The sequence below is a fragment of the Haliaeetus albicilla genome, chromosome 22 (genome assembly GCF_947461875.1).
Source record: "Haliaeetus albicilla chromosome 22, bHalAlb1.1, whole genome shotgun sequence".
In the NCBI taxonomy this organism is placed as follows: Eukaryota; Metazoa; Chordata; class Aves; order Accipitriformes; family Accipitridae; genus Haliaeetus; species Haliaeetus albicilla.
Genome location: NC_091504.1, coordinates 15,243,376 through 15,263,680, shown reverse-complemented (window position 1 = coordinate 15,263,680; position 20,305 = coordinate 15,243,376). Strand labels below are relative to the sequence as shown.

At 34.6% G+C, this 20,305-nt stretch overlaps 1 protein-coding gene across 5 annotated transcripts in view; it reads left to right on the top strand.

The window, feature by feature from the left end:
- SNX29 (sorting nexin 29) overlaps nucleotides 1-20,305 on the top strand; it is a 144,644-nt gene that overhangs the window by 97,490 nt on the left and 26,849 nt on the right. For 3 of the 5 annotated variants that reach the window (XR_011329307.1, XM_069809977.1, XM_069809981.1), the window contains one exon: nucleotides 8,138-8,277. Coding sequence is in view for 3 of the 5 variants with exons in the window: in XM_069809977.1 (XP_069666078.1) it covers nucleotides 8,138-8,277 (140 nt within the window). In the remaining 2 variants the exon portion in view is untranslated. Of the gene's footprint in view, nucleotides 1-5,979; nucleotides 6,097-8,137; nucleotides 8,278-13,916; nucleotides 17,521-20,305 lie in introns of those variants that run through there. The other 2 variants (XR_011329308.1, XM_069809978.1) reach the window with 2 other exon arrangements.

The following is a 20,305-nucleotide window of genomic DNA, read 5'->3' as shown; positions in this document are numbered from 1 at the left end:
ACAGAATTTCCCTGTTCAGTAGTTGAGCGAAAGATAAGCCCTAGGGGTCTTGCTCTAGGCTGCAGTTTTCTACTGATGCTTTTTAATGACCAGTTGATTCCTGACCAGTTGACAAATTGACACATGGTTGGCATTTATGTCTTTAAATAACAAAGTATTTAGATTACACTGGATTTTGTTAGCATAACATTACCAATTGAGTTCTTTTTCTAACAGTGGCATTAAACACAATACTGAAAAGAGATCAGTTTTAGTCTTATCCTCAAGCTCTCTTTTTTTCTGTTGATATATTTATTCATTTTTAACACTTTTTCTCAAAGAGGGTTTTGAGAAAGTTTAGCCTTTTGGATGGATGATATTGCTAGCTTGAAAATGCCAGGTATCTTAAGAAACGTACTTGGTTCCAGGATTCTGTAAATGCCTGAGCCAATTTAGAGAGGTACAAGACATAGTTTGACTGAGATTTATTACACGGGGGAAGAATTCATCAAAATGGGATTGTCTGTTGTTTTGACAGGGCCTGTGCACTGCACACTTGCATGTGTCTGTTAACATGCTTGTGCTCTGGACTTGCTTAGAGGATGCTATACAGCAACATTATATTCCAAGAAAGCACAGACAAAACCTTAGTATGACTATAAACCTTAGTAGCTATAATGCTGTGATATATAAACTGCTCTCTTAAAATAAAAGGTAAGAATTTTTTCAAAAATTAACATTTGAATAAAAAATGTATTTGCGAGGCATAGACTGGGCTTGCAGCTCTTCTGGTGACCTGAGAAGGCTGGCACAGCTGTCGAGCAGCCATTTCCTTACTGAACAGGTAGGCTGTGCTGAGCAGCATTGCGTAGTACTGCAGGACATGCCTCACATCTCAAAAAATTAGAAATGCTAATGAAAATGTTGCAATTGTCCACGTAAATTTGTGCTAGACTGAGGTCATTGAAAGGACTGTAGCTCACCCTTAGCATGTCTGCTGCTGGATGGGTTTGCAGCAATGCCTCTTTCAAATGACTTTATCTAAAAGCATTACATACTTTCTGGTATCATTGAAATGAACCCGTAGTTGGAAATGGAAATGCATCAACTATTTTAGTAGAGAAATACAGAATAATAATTACAATTACATAGTAAATCTCTGTTTAAAGAAAGATTTCTTTTAAAAATTGACAGATCCTTGATTTCTTCTTTGTATCTCATCCTCTTAAATTCCTGTTTGTTCCACTGAACAGTAAATGTACAAATAATCTCACAGTGGGATGGGAAAAATGGCAATTTCATGTATTGTATACCCTTGTTTTGTTGTATAAAGCTAGCCTGATTCTGCCATACAGAAACTGGCAATACAAGGAGGATGGAAATTTTAAGCTGATGTAGTTTTAATGATTTTGAGAATATTTTTGTTTAATATGGTAGCATTTGGTATATTTAGTATTGGAAACTGTACATCCATAAAACTGTTTCATGATACAGTAGCTACTGAAGGACAGGTGTATTCAAGTCATGTTTTATTGTGACCTTTGCAAAAGTGTCAATTAGCCTGTAAAAATTAATACTTGCTATCTAACTGTTTTGTAATCACAAAACAATGAGAATGACTCAGCAATTGAATGTTTAATTAGCTCCCATTTCAGCTTCTGATTTCCAGCTTCATTTTCAGGTTAACGATTTGGTGTCTTTTAAATAGACAAAACCTGATATGATCATTTTGCTAAGACTGGTTGACCAAGATGGTAAAAAATATTGGGCTACCCTAGAATAACCTGAGTTTATTTCTGCATTTGCAGGTTCATTTTTGAATAGCACTATTGTCAGCTTTATTTAGGATGGGATGCGTTGTGTGGTATCAGAGGCTGATACAGCTTTCATTGAAGTCCTAAAGCCATATTTCCTTTTATTTTGAGTTGGATTGAGCCCTGAGCTGTTTTGTTGTTTGGTTTTGTTGTGTTGTGTAGTGTCGTGTCGTCCTGTCCCCCGTCCCCCCGTCCCCCCCCAGTGCTAACAATAGGAGGTTAGTTAAATGATAAATAATAGTTAGAACATCAGAAGCAGTGTGTTTTATGTTGATCGCAACAGCACCAAACGCAGAATATACAAGTGTTTTATCTGTCCCTAAATCGTGGCAGGTAACCATGGCAATCATACCATTTCCAACAGCTCATGGAAAGTACTTGAAACATCTTAAGTGAGCTGTGCCATTAATAATGAAGAATATCAATGTTTTGCCATCTGCTACATACTAACAGTGTATATGAAAGACCAGCAGTTGTGTGAAACAAATTAAACTGCAAGTTGGAATGAACTTGGCTTGTAATGAAAAACTGCAAAGCAGCGTAACGTAAGATATGGTACATTAGATTCTGCTTTTTAGTTTTAGAGCTTAACATCATCTTCTAATATCTGTTGAGAGTCTATAAGATTTCCATTATGTATTCTCATTTTTAGAGATTTGTAATTTGATACTAGCATTTTGCTATGGACAGAAACTTGGCAAATTCTCAGTCAAAAAGAATTTCATACAATATTTTGGGAGACATTAATTTCAGATTAAAAATATTTTCCCAGATGTGTTTTGATGCTTCTGCAGTCTGAAGTAGTTTTGCTTGTTAATTGAAATTTTGTGGACTCTTAATCAAAAGTATATTCTCTTGAACTGTAGGCTAGGAAATAACTTTGACAGTAGTTTGTGCAGAAACAGTAGTAGCTTTATTTTTCAGAAAATATGCCTACAAATTGAAGGTGAATACTGGTATGTTAAGTCGCAATTAACAATTTGTGCACAATATAAATTTTCTCTGCATAAATTAGTGCTAATGTGGCCAAGATGCCCTACAGATGTATATCAGAGTCCCTATTTTTTATGTAACTGAGTCCCTTTCTATATAGTACCCTTTTTTTTAACAGGGAAAGAGAGATTCTTAATCAATTACGAAGGGCAATGGATTATGGTTATAGGCACTGTATCCCTGCACGTACTAGTTCCTTTCCTATGTGCAGAATGCTTTTATGGATTGTTAATCAGGTGGTACTGAATATACGAGGCTTTCTGTCTGGTCAGATTGGAGCTGCTTTTCAAGTACAATAAGGTAATTTCAGCATCATTACAAAGAGTGGTAGTAGCTGTCCATAAATAATCCCTCACACTAAGGGTATATGTCTCCAAAGAGTTTATCTTCTGAATTGAAAAGAAATCTCAAATCTTGGAAGCAGAGCTCCTGCCTTCTTTGAATACTCTTTTGCCCCTTGTAGTGCCATGGGATCAGGGATTAGGTTTATCATGAATACAGTAGGAGATGTTTTACAAGTAATAGTTAAGAGTTAAATTTTTCAAGTTTGGTGTGATCACTCAGTCTACCACTGGACCCAGTTAGAAGAACTGAAAGGGCCAGCTAGCCTTGCCTTTTGGTTTTAAAGTTAGTAAGATTGTAGCCAATTGTTCAAATACCTTCAAGGAAAGATTTGCAGAAACAGCATGTAGGGCCTGACTCAGGAAAATGCTTAAAAACATGTGCTCCCAAATCGGTTATGGAAGAATCTAGTATGTTCTGTATAAAAATGGAGAAAAACTTAATATAGAACAGTCTGTTTTTTCTATAATAATTTCAAATTGTATATAATTTGTGTCCTATAAACAGTAACAGCTCTTGAAAGTCTAGGAACCAAATATGTATAATGCTGGTTTTAGTGCCATTTCTGGTATGTGCTTCTTGAAAAAAAGTCAGTGCCACAATTATTCAAGATTTATTTTTACAGCCAGATTTGAAAGAACTTACTGGGTTTTTTTGTCCAGAGCTCCTGCTAGTGTTGTTTTTTTAAAAAAAGCAACATATGTAATAAAGGCAGGTAAAATTCATAAAGCATTCCTGTAAATAAAAAGAGACATTTAAGAGGCAAAGAAAAGATCTTCCTTGTCATTTGGATCCCAACTGGTCAAATGACTGGCTTCATGATTCAAGATGCAAGTTCTTTTTTCTTGTTAGAGACAAGACCTGCTATTTATTTGTCTTAGCCATTCCATTTCTTCTATACATTTTTCTTACATGAATTTCAGAAAATGCCTTTGATCTTTGTAATAATACCTATCCATATTTTTGAGAGCAGGTCTCCTTTTTCAACCATGTTAGCAGGATCTCTCTTCAATGAGATCTTGAAAGTGTGCATTTATTTAGTAGTGTTACTTTATGTTCCCATATATGCATTTATTTTCCTAAAAATGAAACTATATAACCTTTAATACTGTGAAAATGTAAGGGGTTTTTGCAAAAGTGTATGTAGTTGTAATTTTAACAGAATTACTTTGTCCCCAGAGTACATTCATATCAAGCATACATAAATCTGTTTCCTGTGTGAATAGATATGCAAGTGTAGATTTGTATTGACAGATACAGTCTCACACAGTCACCAAAAACATGTACTCAAAGTATGGGTTTTTTTCACTGATACAAATCCAAATCAAAACCTTTCCCTTTACTTTTTGCTTGTAAATAAAAATATCGTTTAGGAGTTAGAATATAAAATCCTAACTAGATTTCAGTTGTAGATAATTGGGTCCAATGAAAAGAGGGTAACAGTTACCTCTTTAGAATTTGAGACTGAAAAAATTGGCCAGGCTTTGAACCAATTGTGGTTTTCCACTACCAATTATTCTATTTACTGTTTTGTGACAAAAACTCTTTATTACTGCAACAACTTGGCAGTAACAACTATGTGGTAAAATAATTTCTCTGAGTAGCCGACCTGCTGTTGCAAAATGCACATTTAACGATATAGACCTACAGCTGAATCATTTTGACCTTGGTTTACATTACTTCTGGTAAAGACAATGGGCCTTAGTACATGGTACAGAATTTCATGATTGTGCTCAGTGTTTGTTTTAGAGATCAAATTTATATTAGGCTAAAAGAACATTTTAAGTGTTTTCAGGTTGAGTTTAATTTCTGAAATGTTATGTATTTCACTTGAATAAATGGCAGAAAAATAGCTATATTATAAGCACTAATTTGATCAGCTGTAAACGGCAAAAATGCATTCCCTAAGCATGTTCTGGCAGTCTTAATTAGAAAACTCTTTTGTGTCATTATTGTGTGTAGTTAATGAGATTCTTTACAATAACATAAGGGATAGAAAGTACCTACATTCAGCATTTTGCTCCTGTGTTTATAACAAAGTGGTCCTGCCTGCGAAAGATGTATTTATTTAAATACATGTGCAGTACAGAAGTCATACTAAAAGAATGCAGCTTCTGCTTAAGAGAAAATTTTAACATAATTGAAATTATTTCACTGAACGTACTGTTGTTAAGGATTTGTGACCAAAAAAAGTTAAGAACTGAAAAAGTGCTAATGAATGTAGTCCTTGAAAAATGGAGATTTTCTTAGGGGCTTGAGCACATAACAGATAGAAGTGATGAAAGTAGAATCAAGGAAGTGTAGTGGGGGTGAGGCCAGTTCTTTGGAATGGCTCTAAGCTGAGGCTGTGTCTGTGCTGGGAGCAGGCTTGTAGACCAAAGCAAAGCTCCTTCCTCCATTGTACGCAGTCAGGTAGGACAGGGGGAGAGGATTACTCCATAACTGAAATGGTCTCACATGCCAAACATCACCACTACTCATGTGGTTGAAGCTTTCAGAACCAAAGCTGTTCCACAACCTTTTTCTTCTTCTCTGAGATCTATGTGCCACACTTTCTTGTCTTCTGCCTCACACAGCTGGTGGTAGCAAATTACCGTCCCTGCCAATGGGATGATGTGATACTTCAAATCCTTTCAGTGAAAAGATGGGAAGACAAGGCTGTTCCTTGAGCTAGTCAAAGAATCCAGTAGGAATAAAAGTCTTGGTGAAAAGAGGGAAAATAATAAAATTTCTGTTAGTCAATTAGTTAGTTCGTATTGCACTACACTATTATTTATTATTAGCATTCCATTTTATTCTAATATTATGTGTCACCATGTATTAAAATTTTTGCTTTAACATTTCCCAACAGCTTGTATAGACTTCTGTTCCACACATTTGTCCAGACTTCGTCAGTGCAGCGGGGCACGGAGCAAGCTGTTGCTCTGTTCTGTTTGAGTAGTAACTGTACTCAGTTGTGGAGTACTGGGTGAGTGACTCTGCAGAGTGGATTGCATGAAGTGTCAACAATGCAGCTTTGTTCTTTAATAAAGTATCAGTTTCCAAGAGTTTTCAGACTTCATTTCTTCGGTTTTTACTAAATCAATTAACACTAGAATCACTTGCTATACAATTTGTGTGCGTAGTGTGTGTATGTTGCTAAAAAACAATGTGACTGATAAAGAAATGGCAAACCATATAATACATAGGTTTTTTTATTTTCACACTGATCTTGATTATTACATGTATTAATATAAAACTGGAATGTGAAGCAGGGCTGGACATCGGTGTAAGTTCATACCTAGAAAACAAAAAAAATGCATCTGTATATATTTTGGAATTTTGTGAACTTAATTAAACAACACAAGCACTGCCCAAGATTTCGAAGCCTGTAAGTATGAATGTCTTCGACAATTATCATTGTTATGGTAATTACAATTACATGTTATTAAGTAATCACATACAATTAAAAGACAAGAGCATAAAAGACTTCCTTAAATTATAAAAAAATGAGGCTATTTTTAGTATACAGGATTATTTGCCAATATTTGCAAATGTTCCTTACTTAACTTTTGTTGATTTTTTTAAAATTTTTTTTAATTCTATGAATTTAAATTACTACTTTGAGAAACATTCAGAATCTTTTATCATTTTCTTATGTCTCCTAAAAATATTGCTGTTCCTGGTAACTTTTCCTAATGAGAGATAAGAACAGAACAAAATGTTAATAAAGGTTCTAGGAACTCTACAGCAGTCCTGAATTTGAGGAAGCATCCCTGCTTTGACAATGAGTTAGTCTGGTTTACCTAAGGAAGGAATAATCTTCCGATTTGCATCCCATGCATGGCAGCATGGCTTGAACCTTTTTAATACAGTGAATTTATTCAGTGTTGTCAAATAAATTTATGGTGTTTTGTTGGTGGGTTGTAATTTTTTTCGCAAGAAACAAGAATTTGTTTCAACTGCTTTTCTTACACGGATAAATAATACAGGTTGGATAAACACATCTTATAGATAATAGTCTTCCTTTGAGAGCTGTAATTGTCTAATAATAGTTTTGGCTTAATGCCTAAAGAACATACTCTGACACTTAAACCAGGTGATCAGAATGCCTGCATTCCTGAGATACAGCATACTGCCTGTAGCTCAAACCAGCCAGCACCCAATTTCATTGTAAACCTATTATAGTCTTATGTTAGTCTGAAATGTGTAGACTTTATGTTATAGTTCACTGTAATTGTGGTCCCTCACAGGAAAAAGTTGAAGCTAGATGTAAGTTACAGGATGCATGGCCTTATGCTTGTTGTTAGACTTTTAATTTGTAAGTCCGTCAGCAGAATATGGACTTTATAGAATTATTTTATTTATTGGGGCCAATATAGTATAAAATCCTGAGATCTAAAATACAATAGGAACTTCAGTGAAACATTTTTATGAGAGTTGTGATATAATCTTTCAAAAAGCAGTCTACTACATGAAAACTGAATCATAAAATAGTAATTTATTAACATAATAACAAAAAAGCTGGAGAAGTGTTAATCCATTCTGGAGTTTGTGTACCCAACGCCTGAAAAGTAGGAATTGTGAAGAAATTGTGGGAATAAGTCAGTATTTCCTTCTGCAAAGACTGGTAATTCTGGATCTCAAAAAGAATTGCATAAATTGTTATGCCACTGCCTCTATGCCACTGTTATGCACTGCCTTTCTAAGATTGTAGTATATTTATGGAGATATGCTATTAGGAGGAGAATTCTGGTCCATAGAAGAGACATTCTGCCAAGGAGAGAATTCAGCATCGTGTCAGTGGATGTTTTTGTGAAACAGGTTTTTATTAGGTTGCATGATTTTCCTTCTCTCTAAGGTGGCTAGAGTCATGGGTTTTTTACATATTGCTAACACATTTCTATAGACATAATAAACATAGATCATCAAAAGATGAAATTTTATGCTTGTTAGGACTGTTTAGTTACATTATAGAATTGAAAAACATATTCTTTGTGCCATTTATATTTTTTCCTTTCTATTTTTAGGATGCAAAGTTTGTAGAAGAGCGACGCAAGCAGCTACAAAATTACCTAAGAAACGTAATGAATAAAATTATTCAAACTGTGCCAGAATTCACAGCCAATCCCAAAAAAGAGACTCTTATTCAGCTGATGCCCTTTTTTGTGTAAGTATCTGTCAAATAGTCAAGAAAATGTTAAGTTTTTTTATCACAATTTAATTTAAAATATAATGCCAGCATCTCCAAAATCTTTGAAACAGTGTTTTTTAAAAATAGAAGTCTCCTGTTCAAATTATAAGTGCTTTTGTTATATTTAAAGGAATATATGACATATATAGTAATTTTTGTTTATTTAAATGGTGAGTTTGAACAAAAATCACTGTGTAAAGCTTTCAAAAATATCTAAGTGACCTTAAAATCTTCATCCATATGTACTCTTCAAACATTAGGTGTTTTCAATTTCTTTAATTTGGCCTTTTTCAGTTTTGTTTTGCTTTTGTTTGTGTGGGGTTTGTATTTTTGTTTTTAAATTTATTTTGGGCGTTGGAGGTGGAGCACTATTAGGGTACTTACTAACCAAATTACGAAGTCGAGCTGTTGAACTCTTTCTAGCTACATTTTGCAATCTGCTGACACGTGTTCTGATCTCATTAATGTTAACGTTGAATATGTCCAGAAATAGTTTAACACAGTCATCTGTTAAGAATCTCAAAACAAACCTTTTGATATACAATCATACAAGGGATATCATCTGTTAAAATCTTTCCATTTTGCTGTAAGCATCGTTCTTTACAGTATTTGTAAATATCTAGAACTGTTTAAGAAATAATATTAATGAAAATTTGTTTTTTAAAGTGGTGTTAACTTATTTCTTTCACTAATAATTTCTCAGTATAATGGTTTTTCAGTACTACTTCTGTACAAATTATGTATAGATTGAACACACGTTCATAGTAAGCCATCATATTAAATTTGCTGTCCACAAGCCTCTGCACAGGGATTGCACATCTCTGCCTGTGAATCCATGGATGGATCAATTTGCAGAATCAAGACCAATTTAAAATTCATATGTTTCACTAGAAGCGTGCATACTTAGCTGTACTATTTGCATGGTCTTCTGTAGGGGTTCAGATTTCCAAGTTGAAACTTTATTTCAAGAAAGCTGTATTTATTGGAAAATGTAATAGATAAATGGAAGAATGCCAAGATGTATTTTGTGGCATTCATGTTTTTTCAGTTTCTCCTGGATTTGAAAAAGCAAAAATCAATTTGATGAGGCATCTTGATGATGATGATGTTATAAATGGCAAAATGATGTTTGTGGGGACAAACATCTTGAGAGACGTACCTTTTTCTCCCTAAGAACCTATTTTGTAGAATTTGACTAAGGGCTGTAAAGATTGAAAAGGTTTCAAGTACTTTGAGTTGAGGGGCCCATACGTGGCTTTGTGTTAAGTCATTTTAAAGTAGTTGTCCTTCATGTTGTACTTCATTTTGTTTTTTTAAAGAAGAGGGGCAAATAAAAAATACATTTGCAATTGAATTTTCAACTCAAATAATTTTTGCTCTTCCTGTCCCATTAAGTTTTTTTTTAAGATGGTTAAGTATAGCTGTGTGAAGTAGTGGACCGATAATTTCTTGATAACTTCATTTCATAACTTGCTGCTTTAAATGTAGAGCAGGAAAATAAATTCTGAACAGTGTGCTATTTAAGATCCCATCTTTTCATTGGCTTGTTATAATTAATTAGCCTGAGTTCCACACAGACAACAGGTAATGCAGAATGACATCTGTAAGTCAAGGCTAGACACTTTTTCTTCCTCAACCAGTTTGCTTATGAAAGAAATTAAGTTTCAAGCTTTGTGGGATATAAGATATTTTAGTAAATGATGATTATGATTTCAGGTGTACATTGACTTGCTGTAGTAATTATCATTACCTCAACAGTGCAAGCGGTCATAAAGATAGCAACATGACTAATATTAAAATACGACAAAAGTGGAAAACAGTTTCAACCAGAAGCTATTAGATTAGGAAATACTGTGGATATTCCAGTTAGAAATATTAATTTGAAGCTTTGGCCTTAATTGATGGAAAAGATATTCTAGTAGCAGTTTATTACTTGAACTGTGATGCATTATTTACATGCTTTAACCAAAATTGTTTTGGTTTTAGTTTTTTATTTAATTTCAATTACTAGAATTTCACATATTTTTAAAAAAAAATCTATCAGTAATTGTACAATTCAACAGTGACCATACTGTGAGATTATAACTATGAGATTATACAATGATACTACTTTTCAGGTGTTTTTTTATATTAATACACTGTTGTTACAGAAATATTTTATTACAGTATCTTTTATTCTACTTTGAGAAATGACATTTCAAGAATAGTTTATTTATAATCTCTTAGCCACTTATGTTAAGAACAGGAAGGGGAAACAAATTTCCCCTTATTCCTCAGCCCTAAACAATTAACTTGCTTTCTGATAGTTAATCTCATCTCTTCTATAAATGTGTAAATAGAATTTAGATCTTGTGTTTTTGTTTATTAAAAAAAGTGCCAGGTATGAGGACCTGCACAGGAAAAGATTCAAAATCACAACCCCACCTAATGGGTTCTACCGATGATGCACAAATCAGAATAAACACCATTTCCCTGTGCTGCTGTTGTAAAAAAAAACCAACCCAAACCAAACAGGAACTACCAGCCCTATTTCTTTTAATTAATGTAATGAGCTGAATGAGATGGATACAATTAATTTCACAGAAAGAGCAAAGTTTTATTGAGAAGGCAGCATATTTAAGTAACCTGTTTTCTCAATATGTGTACAATTTAGTATGTGGAACATTGTGATCCAAAATGAAGCAGTTATCTCTAAGGAAAGAAATTTGTTCAAGGAGATTTGCTCAAGGAAATTTGCCAACACCATTTTTCAACAATTTGTAAACACCAATATGATGCACTGCATTGATGCTAACCTTTTCTGAGTATAGTGATAGGTTGCATAAAGACCATGTTTATTTTTAGAGGGTTTTTTTGCATTTGGCAATTTCATTATTCCCAACACATCAGATGAAGCAATGGAATATAGCGGATTCAAGATTATTCTTTGATATCTGGACATTATGGCAAAAAGGTTCTGTTCATATATGTATCTGTGAATTATTTCCTTGGAACTTTTTCTCAAATAATAGAGGTATCAGCATTCTCTCTTAGCTAGAGTAGATAGTTCTCCATGAGAGTATTAGTGGGATTCTGGAAAAGCTTAGCTGTTGAGCAAAATAACTATATACCTCATCTACAGCAGACAAAGTGGATTTTTAATGCATTTGTCTACTGAGATATCAGACTCTTCCTCTGCAGCTAGAGCAGTAGTATTAGATTAATATAAAGAACTTTCAGACAATGATAGGAGTCCATTTTAGAACGTATCATCATTCTAGGCTATCATTTGAGTTCTCAATGTCCTTTATTTTCTGAGAGTCATGACCTGGCACTGCTGATGAGTAAGAGAAAGCATCTAAAAGAAAATGCATTTCTGTTCCACTTCATATTGCCAACATCTCCAGTATTGTCCTTCCTTAATGTATTTTGAGCTTCATCAACAGGAGGTCTTGAACATGCTGTACTCTGTGAAATGTTTATTACGTTATTGAGTTGTAACCTTTGTATTGTACCTGCAATTCTTCTACTCTGTTAGGTTTAATAATATTTTGGTCTAATAATATTTTAATATAAACCATATAATAGTTCTGATACAGGATAAACCATATAATAGTTCTGATATATTTAATTTGTGCTTTACAGCACAAATGTGTGTATAGTTGCTGATTACATCTTTATTAATGAAAGAGTTAGCAGTTACAAAACACTGAGATATTAGTCATAGGACTGTGCTATGGAGAGTAGTGATACCTCAGTCTAGGAGAAAAAATTACAGTCTTAAGATGGATAAAAAGTCTCTAGGGCATTAGATCTGTCTATTAGGAAGCAATGAAATATAAAATTAAAAAGAAATATCTGGTCTTAAAGAGTTTCTTCTCACTGCAAAATTAAATGACCACACTTCAGTGCGAAAATGGAGAATGCCATAAAGATTATTTCTGATTAGGCATCTTGTAGATAGAAATTACAGGGTCAGTTTTATTTAATCACTTTTAAGATCTGATTTAGGTCCTAGAATATGATTATGGTGAATAGAAAATAAGATTAATGTCTCTAAGACTGAATCCACTGATTATTAAATGGTGGAAGGAATGTTGCCCAAAATTTTTGTTGTGATGTTGTTCCTTTGGGGATTTCTCCCTTCCAAGTGCGGTGATTTCATACAATCAGGCACAGATCTGATGAGGCAAAACATTTTAATTGATTTGTATCAAATAGCCTGCCACTGTTATAAAGAAAGAAATTAATTTTATTTTTAAACTCAGATACAATTAACAGTTTGCAGTAAAATATTGTGAATCAGTTTGCTAGCATTTCTCTTCATTGTTGTATCAAATGCTAGTGGTTAATCATGGAAATGTAATTTGGTTTGATTCCTTATGCTGTGAACTGTCATTAATGTATTCTTTTTGTTGTCATTCTCTATCATTTGTAATCTTGGTTTGTATATTTTTCAATTTTAATGCTGTATTAGCTCAGTCACAGGTTTGGTCAAAGCTTCCCTTATAGTCCACTTTAATGTCTTAATGTAGAAAAGAGATTCTGGCTCTGCTAATTTGTCCATTACATGCTGAATAACAAATTCTTTGTAATAATAAAATTGACATCACAGGTTAAATTTATCCAGTCCATGCAGAGCAAAACCTAAATCAAGAATTGGCATTGCTGAATTAGATTGCTACATCTGCTAGCTGGTGAAGGCCTGTCTGTTAATACTTAAATTAACATTTATTTGCACTCATGATTGGTACATTACAGATAAATAAAACTTGTTATAACAAGTACACTTGTGTTTTAATCACATTTTTATCAATCTATCCAAAAAATACCACACATGTTAGGTCTTTGTAAATACATATATAAGAACAGGAGGGATCTTTGGCAACAAGTATTGCAGTTCTTTGGACCATATAATTGAGTCTTCAACATAAACCATCATAATAGGTTATATGATTTCAAGTATATAAAAAGCTAAAAACTGTGAAAAGTTGTGAAAAGAAACAGTAAAATGTTGTGATCTTCCATTTTTCTATCTCTGTGGTTTCTGTATCAAATGTCCTCATTTTTTAGAAGATAAAGATTTTCTTCCCATCATCCTCATAATGGGCACAAACTGAAATATAAGAAAAATAAGAAAAATCTTTTTTTGCTGTAAGGGTGATGGAACATTCTAACAGGTTGCCCAGAGGTTGTTGACATTCCATCCTTGGAGATACTGAAGACTTGACAGGACACAGTCCTGGGCAACCTTGTGCAGGGGGATTGGCTAGGTGATCTCCAGAGGTGCCTTCCAATCTCAAATAGTCTATAGATCTACGATCCCCAAAACCTCAACCTGCAATTTTAACCTGAGTTACCCCACACAAAGAAGTGTTAGCTAAATATACAGCTGGTCAAATAGATGTTATATGTGAACAAAAAAAATCCTAAACAGTGTGAAACTACTAAAACATGTACTTTGCTTTGTAGCTATGCAATGCTATTCAAATAAGAATACTGCCACTTTATTGACTCTTTTGCTTTGGCAACACAAACATTTGGATTAAAATATATGCAAGAATGGTATAAACAGAACTTTGTGACTGTTTTCATAGATTACTGCACTGAGTATTTTTTTTAATCTTGTTTTCTAGGCCACAGCTACATGTTACAAGAGTTTCTAGATAAGTTAATTATATGTTCTGCTGAGCTGCAGAGCTGGACATTTGTTCTCTTGTGGTAGTTGCTCAAACGTACACTTTAAAGAAAGCAGAGAATCTGTTCAGTAAATCATCAGAAAAAAGGCTAGAGCAGATTCTGAGAAACTGTTGTCTGCAGGATGTGTTTGAACACCAGAGGAGTCATCAGTTCTCCATGATGATAAGAGGATTGTAATGTTCAAAAAATATGTTGTCTTCATTTCATGGGATGACATTACTGGCAACGTATTTGATACCAAAAGTTGTGGTTTTCAGGTGTTTTGTGTCAGTTGTCTTTGAGTCACCAAGTAAAATTGTAGTAAAAAATTTCACTGTTTCTACCTCTCTCTCTCTTTTTGTAATGCTTCCTCCCTCCTGGGAGGTAAAGTTATAAGAAGCCTGGTAGAGAGATACAGGTACCAACTGACAGGCAAGTCAGTAACAACCAATCAGCCACTCAAAAAAAATATGTTGCACTGGAAATATTCCTTTAAGATTTATTTAGCACTAACCAGTATGTAAAGCCAAGTATCTGTTTTTGGTCTTGCAGACCACAAAGTTGAATAATGTGGAAGAATAGGTGTTTGTTCTCAGTGGGTTGAAGAATTTTGGTTTGGTTTGGATTTTGGGGTTTTTCTTTTCACCTCTATTTCAGTTGCAATTGTCAGTGTGTCACTGAGAACATTTAAATGTGTATATTAAAGGTATGAGAGGTAAAAAGAATGTTAACTTCTATAGAATACCGTTGCTAGTATTAAAATGTTGCTTTCAGGCATAAATGAAATAAATCTTTTAAGAAAATTACTGTGAGGTTCCTATGGATGTTGTCTCTCTGAATTAATTTTAAAGAAATTGAAAATTGACGCTTTCAAAGTTACTTCCAAATATTTTAGAGGGATAAAAACATTTGCTCAACTGCAAACTAGTCTAAGTCTAACTTTATCAGTTGTATTTCATTCAATAGCTTCATCTCTCAACAAGGGACAGTTTACTATACAGCAGATATGGGCACTGTTTTAGTATAAAGAATGAACTAAAACCTTTTCACAGAAACATTTGTGAAATATTATTTTGAATAAGATCTTTGAATACATAGCCATTAATATATTCACATATAAAGGCAGAGGAGAAAAACATTTTAAAACAGTGCTTTTACTAAGTGTTCTTGGCCAGTGAGAGTATTGAGATGAGGTTTTCATGAACTAATCAAAATTCTAAAGGAATTGTAGGTTTATAAATTTCTGCATTTGCAGGACTTTAAATCTCAGTCTCAAATAAGGTGAAAAATGTTTTTGTAATCTTATTCTGCTCATGTCCTTTTCTAATGTTCTCTGCCTCATTTTATGATTTGTAAGAAATATGCTTTATAGGTACAGAAAGTTTTCTAAAATATTCTAATCATTTTATCCCATTAGGACTTGCTTAGCTGGACTGATAGTACTGTATTTATAGCAGCAGTATAGCTATTATTTAACTAGTCTTTCCGCATGAAAAGCTACAAAAGATGATTCTAGGAAAAAGCAAAATAATTCTAAAGTATGTTTCTCTAGTATATAAACAAAATCGCAGTAATGATAGTTAATACAGAATTTATGCATTGAATTGGGAATTCCTCCTCTTATTTGAATTCCATACTATCTCTATATAACATAAATAAGCAAAAGCCTACGCACATACATATATACATCTATATCAACCCAGCAGTGAATGTTTTTGTTTTATAATTTTATTCTGCAGAAGAAGTTAGCTTGGAATATTTTCAGGTATTGATATAATTATTTATACATGAGTGCTGAATAGTCATTGAGATTACTCCTTTGACATCCATGTAGTTAGGGTATGGTTATATATTTAGTTAGTTAGGCATTGCATCAGTTACATATGTGTTTTGGGAAACACTAGTAACAAGATTTTTATTGTATTTTTGTTTTGCACATTCTATAACACGTTGGGTCTGCAGTTGCAGCGCAGAAGTTCTTGGGCCAATTGGAAATGAGACAGCAAAATTGTCCTGTCCATGCAGTTTGCGGTGTAGATGGTGCCAGTATGCTGCTGTTAGTGCATTATCAGATAAACAATAAGATTAAAAGCAAACAAACAAGCAGTCCCAGAAATACTGCAAAACAATGTCATTGTGAAGTAAGGAAGTTTAAAATGCAATTTTCAATAGATTAATTTCTCAAAAAATGAGTTGGTGATGGCATGACACTTCTTAAAGCTATAAGTGTACATATCTGTGCCTTCTAATAGAATAAATTACAGTATTCAGCTAATGCATTCTAAAGTATTGTGGCTAGTGGCCAGATTTTTACCTGATTGCATCCTTTGAAGTGGCAGCTTGTGTTATCAACTTGGCACTGAATGACTTCAGTATCTAACAGATCACAGTTACGTTCTGAAACAGTAAGCAAGCACTCTGAAAAAGAGGAATATCATTTATATGAACAAACTTGGAATGGCATTTGCTTAAATATGTGACTTTTAATTAGTAAAGCACCTCCTAATGCCTGAAACATGCTAATGAAACTAATTTATTGCTGTGCTAATTGATTGATCTACTTATAAAACTATGTAGAGACATTACACAATATTTATCTTTCAATAGAACTGTGTTACCAAGCATTGATGATTGTTGAAGTAAAAATATCTTAGATATCTAAAATTTGATTAGCATGTTCAGATAATGCAGGAAGTTCCACTGCAAAAACGTACTATTCTTCTATGGAATTTTTTCTGATGATAGAATTAAAATATTTAAATCAGAGTGGATTGTTCTTAACAAACATGTAGTTGTCTCACTGTTATTCTTGGTTACTGTGTTCTTCACTTTGTAACTGACAGTTTTGTTTTTAGTTTCTCATAACCTATGAGGCTTGACATCAGACTTAAAAAAAGCATCATGCCTGTTTTGATCTAACTGAAATGTGAAGAAGTAGGGCAAAAATTGTTTGGTCAAAGTATATGAGAATTCATACTTTCATGTCTTTTCCTTCTGCAAGAATTGTATTATGATGTTACATTGTCTTTTATTTTGTGTTTTGGCACATATCAACATTGAAGACGTGTATTACATGGCATTCTACAAATGTATTAAATTTTCCTTTTCCTGCTCTGAGTAGTTGAGAGGGTTTATGAATGTTAGAGGAAAATGAGGAAGGAAAAAAATATGTCAGGAGGAGTAGAAGCAGTGATAAAGAGGGCAAGAATAAGCAGGAAGAGAGACACACAGGGTGCTGAATGTTAAAAGGAAGATGGGTTGAATGTAGTAAGGAAGTGCAGAGAAATACGGATACTTGAGGCTTACTAGAAGCATTTGGCTTTATAAAGCTAGTTTTATCTAAACAAATGAAGATGACGTTACAGCTGCAGTTTTTGATTTTACAAGTGATCTGGGATTTGACAGGTTATCTGTGAAATAATTAAAACTTTGATCCTGGCTTTAAAGTATAGCACACTAAAAACTTGAATAGTCATTGGAAAAGTGTCGAGTCTGTCAGATGGCATTTGTTGCAACTCTGCTGCTCCTTTCCATGTGGTAGAGAGGTGTCCTGCATCATCCTGTTTTGTTCAGACCTAAGGTTTGCAGAATTATTTCTTACTTTATTACCAGTGGTAGTCTGAATAAATGCTGAAATCTGTAAATTGAGCTAGGAAAAGACAGTTACCTGTGGAAGATGATTGCCTCCATAATGCAAACTACAGCTTAGTTTTATGCTATTGTGTGTGAAAGACATCGCAGGAGAGTTAAGGAAGCTGTGTTTAACTTGAGTACATAATTGACCAAATCTTAGTTTATCTTTGAGGATTTTTCCGGCACACTTATGTCAATTAAGAGTGTGTGTATGGAAGAACACTCCCTCGAAATACTTATGGAAGATGCCACCTATGCTGGGAAGAATACTGTATCTGTACTAGCAAGAAATCTTATTTGCTGTTCTCTCTTTTGATCCCAAGGGGTAGTCTGCGGTACAGAGATGCCATTAAAAATATTGTAGAGAGAAAAGCTCCTCAACCTGATTTGTGATCATAGCAATGATGTATCCAAATTTGTGTTCATGTTCCCTGTGTTCCTCTCCTCCTCTGCCCTGCCTATAGTGTGGTATTCTCTATTTCATGTTTGACAGAATTGACGTCATCCCCATCAATGTTTTTTCAATGTGTGATTTTCTTTTGATAATCATTCTGAGTTAATATATACACATTCCAGCCAAAGAGTTTTCAGTCCATGATGTCCTAATTTCAGGATAGTTATCAGAGCAATACTATTAGCAGCATTCACAGTCTTCAGACAGTTGCTGTAGATGCAGATATATTCCAGATACCCATCAGCACTCAAGATACCTGCTGACTTCAACTCGGTTCTGCTGTTAGTAGTTTTACAGAAGTTAGCTGTCAAGTAACTACTCACTAGAGCTTCAATGACAATTCTTAATCAGGAAGAATATTATGCATACTTCCTAACTTTATATGCCTCCCGTAAATCATTATCGAGATCTGCTTTACATACTAATATTGTAATTCTTTACATTTCAGATCAAAATTTGAGCAAGGTGAAAATTTGGAGTCAGAATATATGTTTTTCTGTTTTTGAAACTACTTTTGTAGTTGTAAATCTTTTTCTCTGTTGTTAAAGTAAAAAGGACTAGAAACTCTGTTCAGTTTTCATAGTTCTTTATTCTTCTTAGCTGCATTTCTATAGGTTGTATTTCTTTTTTCCGGCAGTTGGTCTTAAGAGAAATTTGCCAGCAGTGCCCAATGTAAGTAGGTTTTATTCAGGTGAAAGAATCTGTTTATGTGCACGTCTCTGACTCCTGCCTGCCTGTTCTCTTGCTCTTGCTCACGCTTTCTTGCTCTCACTTGCATTTTCTCAGTCTTTCACTTTTAAGGCAGTACTGAGCCAGAAGTGTTTCAGTATAAGTACAACTGAAAACATGTTCTCCTGCAGATTATGGGTGATAGTGGAAGTATTACAGAAACATATCTTTTGCAGCTGAGTGATTTAAGATCCTTAAAGAATCTGTAAAAGTGCAACTTAACAGAATTCAATGGCAAAGTTCACTCTATTACTTACTACATGGGAGAAACATACAAAGGAAGAACGAGTTAGAATTGATTTAGGATGATTTGCACAGAGATTGGAGATGCAAAAAGGTAAGAGAGACCCTCCCGTTGAGTCACAACGTTCAGAATGGACCCCCTTTGCTTTCTAAACTCCTGATGGAGCTTAGGTGCGGCTAGATGCAAACTTAGTCTCAGACTTGGTCAATGATTTATGGCAAAGACATTCAAAGCATAAGGAAAACCTCCCATTGAGTCACAAGGTTCAGAATGGATCCCCTTGCTTTCTAAACTGCTTCTCAGAGAGGAGTCTAGGTGTGGCTGGATCCAATCTTAGTCCCAGACTTGGTCAAAGGTTTATGGCTAAGGGAATTGCATGTGCACAATCAATCCTTTGTATCACTCAGGATTTCAAAGTTTAGCATGCTTCTAGTCACTTACCGATCCATCCAGGCATCTGGTGTTAGTTTGCTCCGAAGTTTGAGCCCTCAGTTTCCTGAAACAGACTCTCAGGCATTGAGTCGTATAAAAATAAATAATTTAATAGGGTGGTACAGCAGCAGGGTCAGCTCGAGTGGGGTGCCTCCAGGGAGGTACTGATGGAAGGAAGGGGCGAAGGAGAAGAAGAGGAAGGAAGGACCAGAAAAAAGAAGTCTCTGGGCAATTACACCCTTACAGACTATTCACCCACCCCTCTTGCACTCTTCACACTCTCTTCGCACATCTTCCACACGCCCTTTGGTCCAATAGTGATTCTGGTCTGACACCTTCTGACTCCTTATTGGATTCCTTCACTGTCTCCAGACAGGCTCTCATCTCCTGGAGTTGCAGGGGCTGTTGAGGGTTGTAGCCTTGAAGCCTCCTCATCTCCCAATTTATGCTGGCTCTGGAGGCCCCTGTTTTGACTAAGTAGGTACAGTTTCAGTAAATCTAAGTGAAAGTTTACAGCTTGTGGCCTAAGGCTTCAGCAAATCTAGCTGCTCGTACCAAGTAAGTAAAGCTAAGTAAATAGCATACTAAATCACACAACTTTATAACTCTAAGTGATTCATTCTATTTAAAACTTATTTAAGCTAAACAACTAATATCTCTTAATACTGAGATGCGTCCCTGCTCAAGGGGACAGTTGCCTGGCATGCAGTCCAGTTGCCATCCAGGGAAAATTCAAATTGGGCTAATCCAATGATCTGTCATTGGTAGGAGATCTCGTTGCTGGAGATCACTGCCATGCGGCCACACTGCCTAGCAGGGAGAGCTCAAAGGAGGCTCACTTAGGCTGTCATATC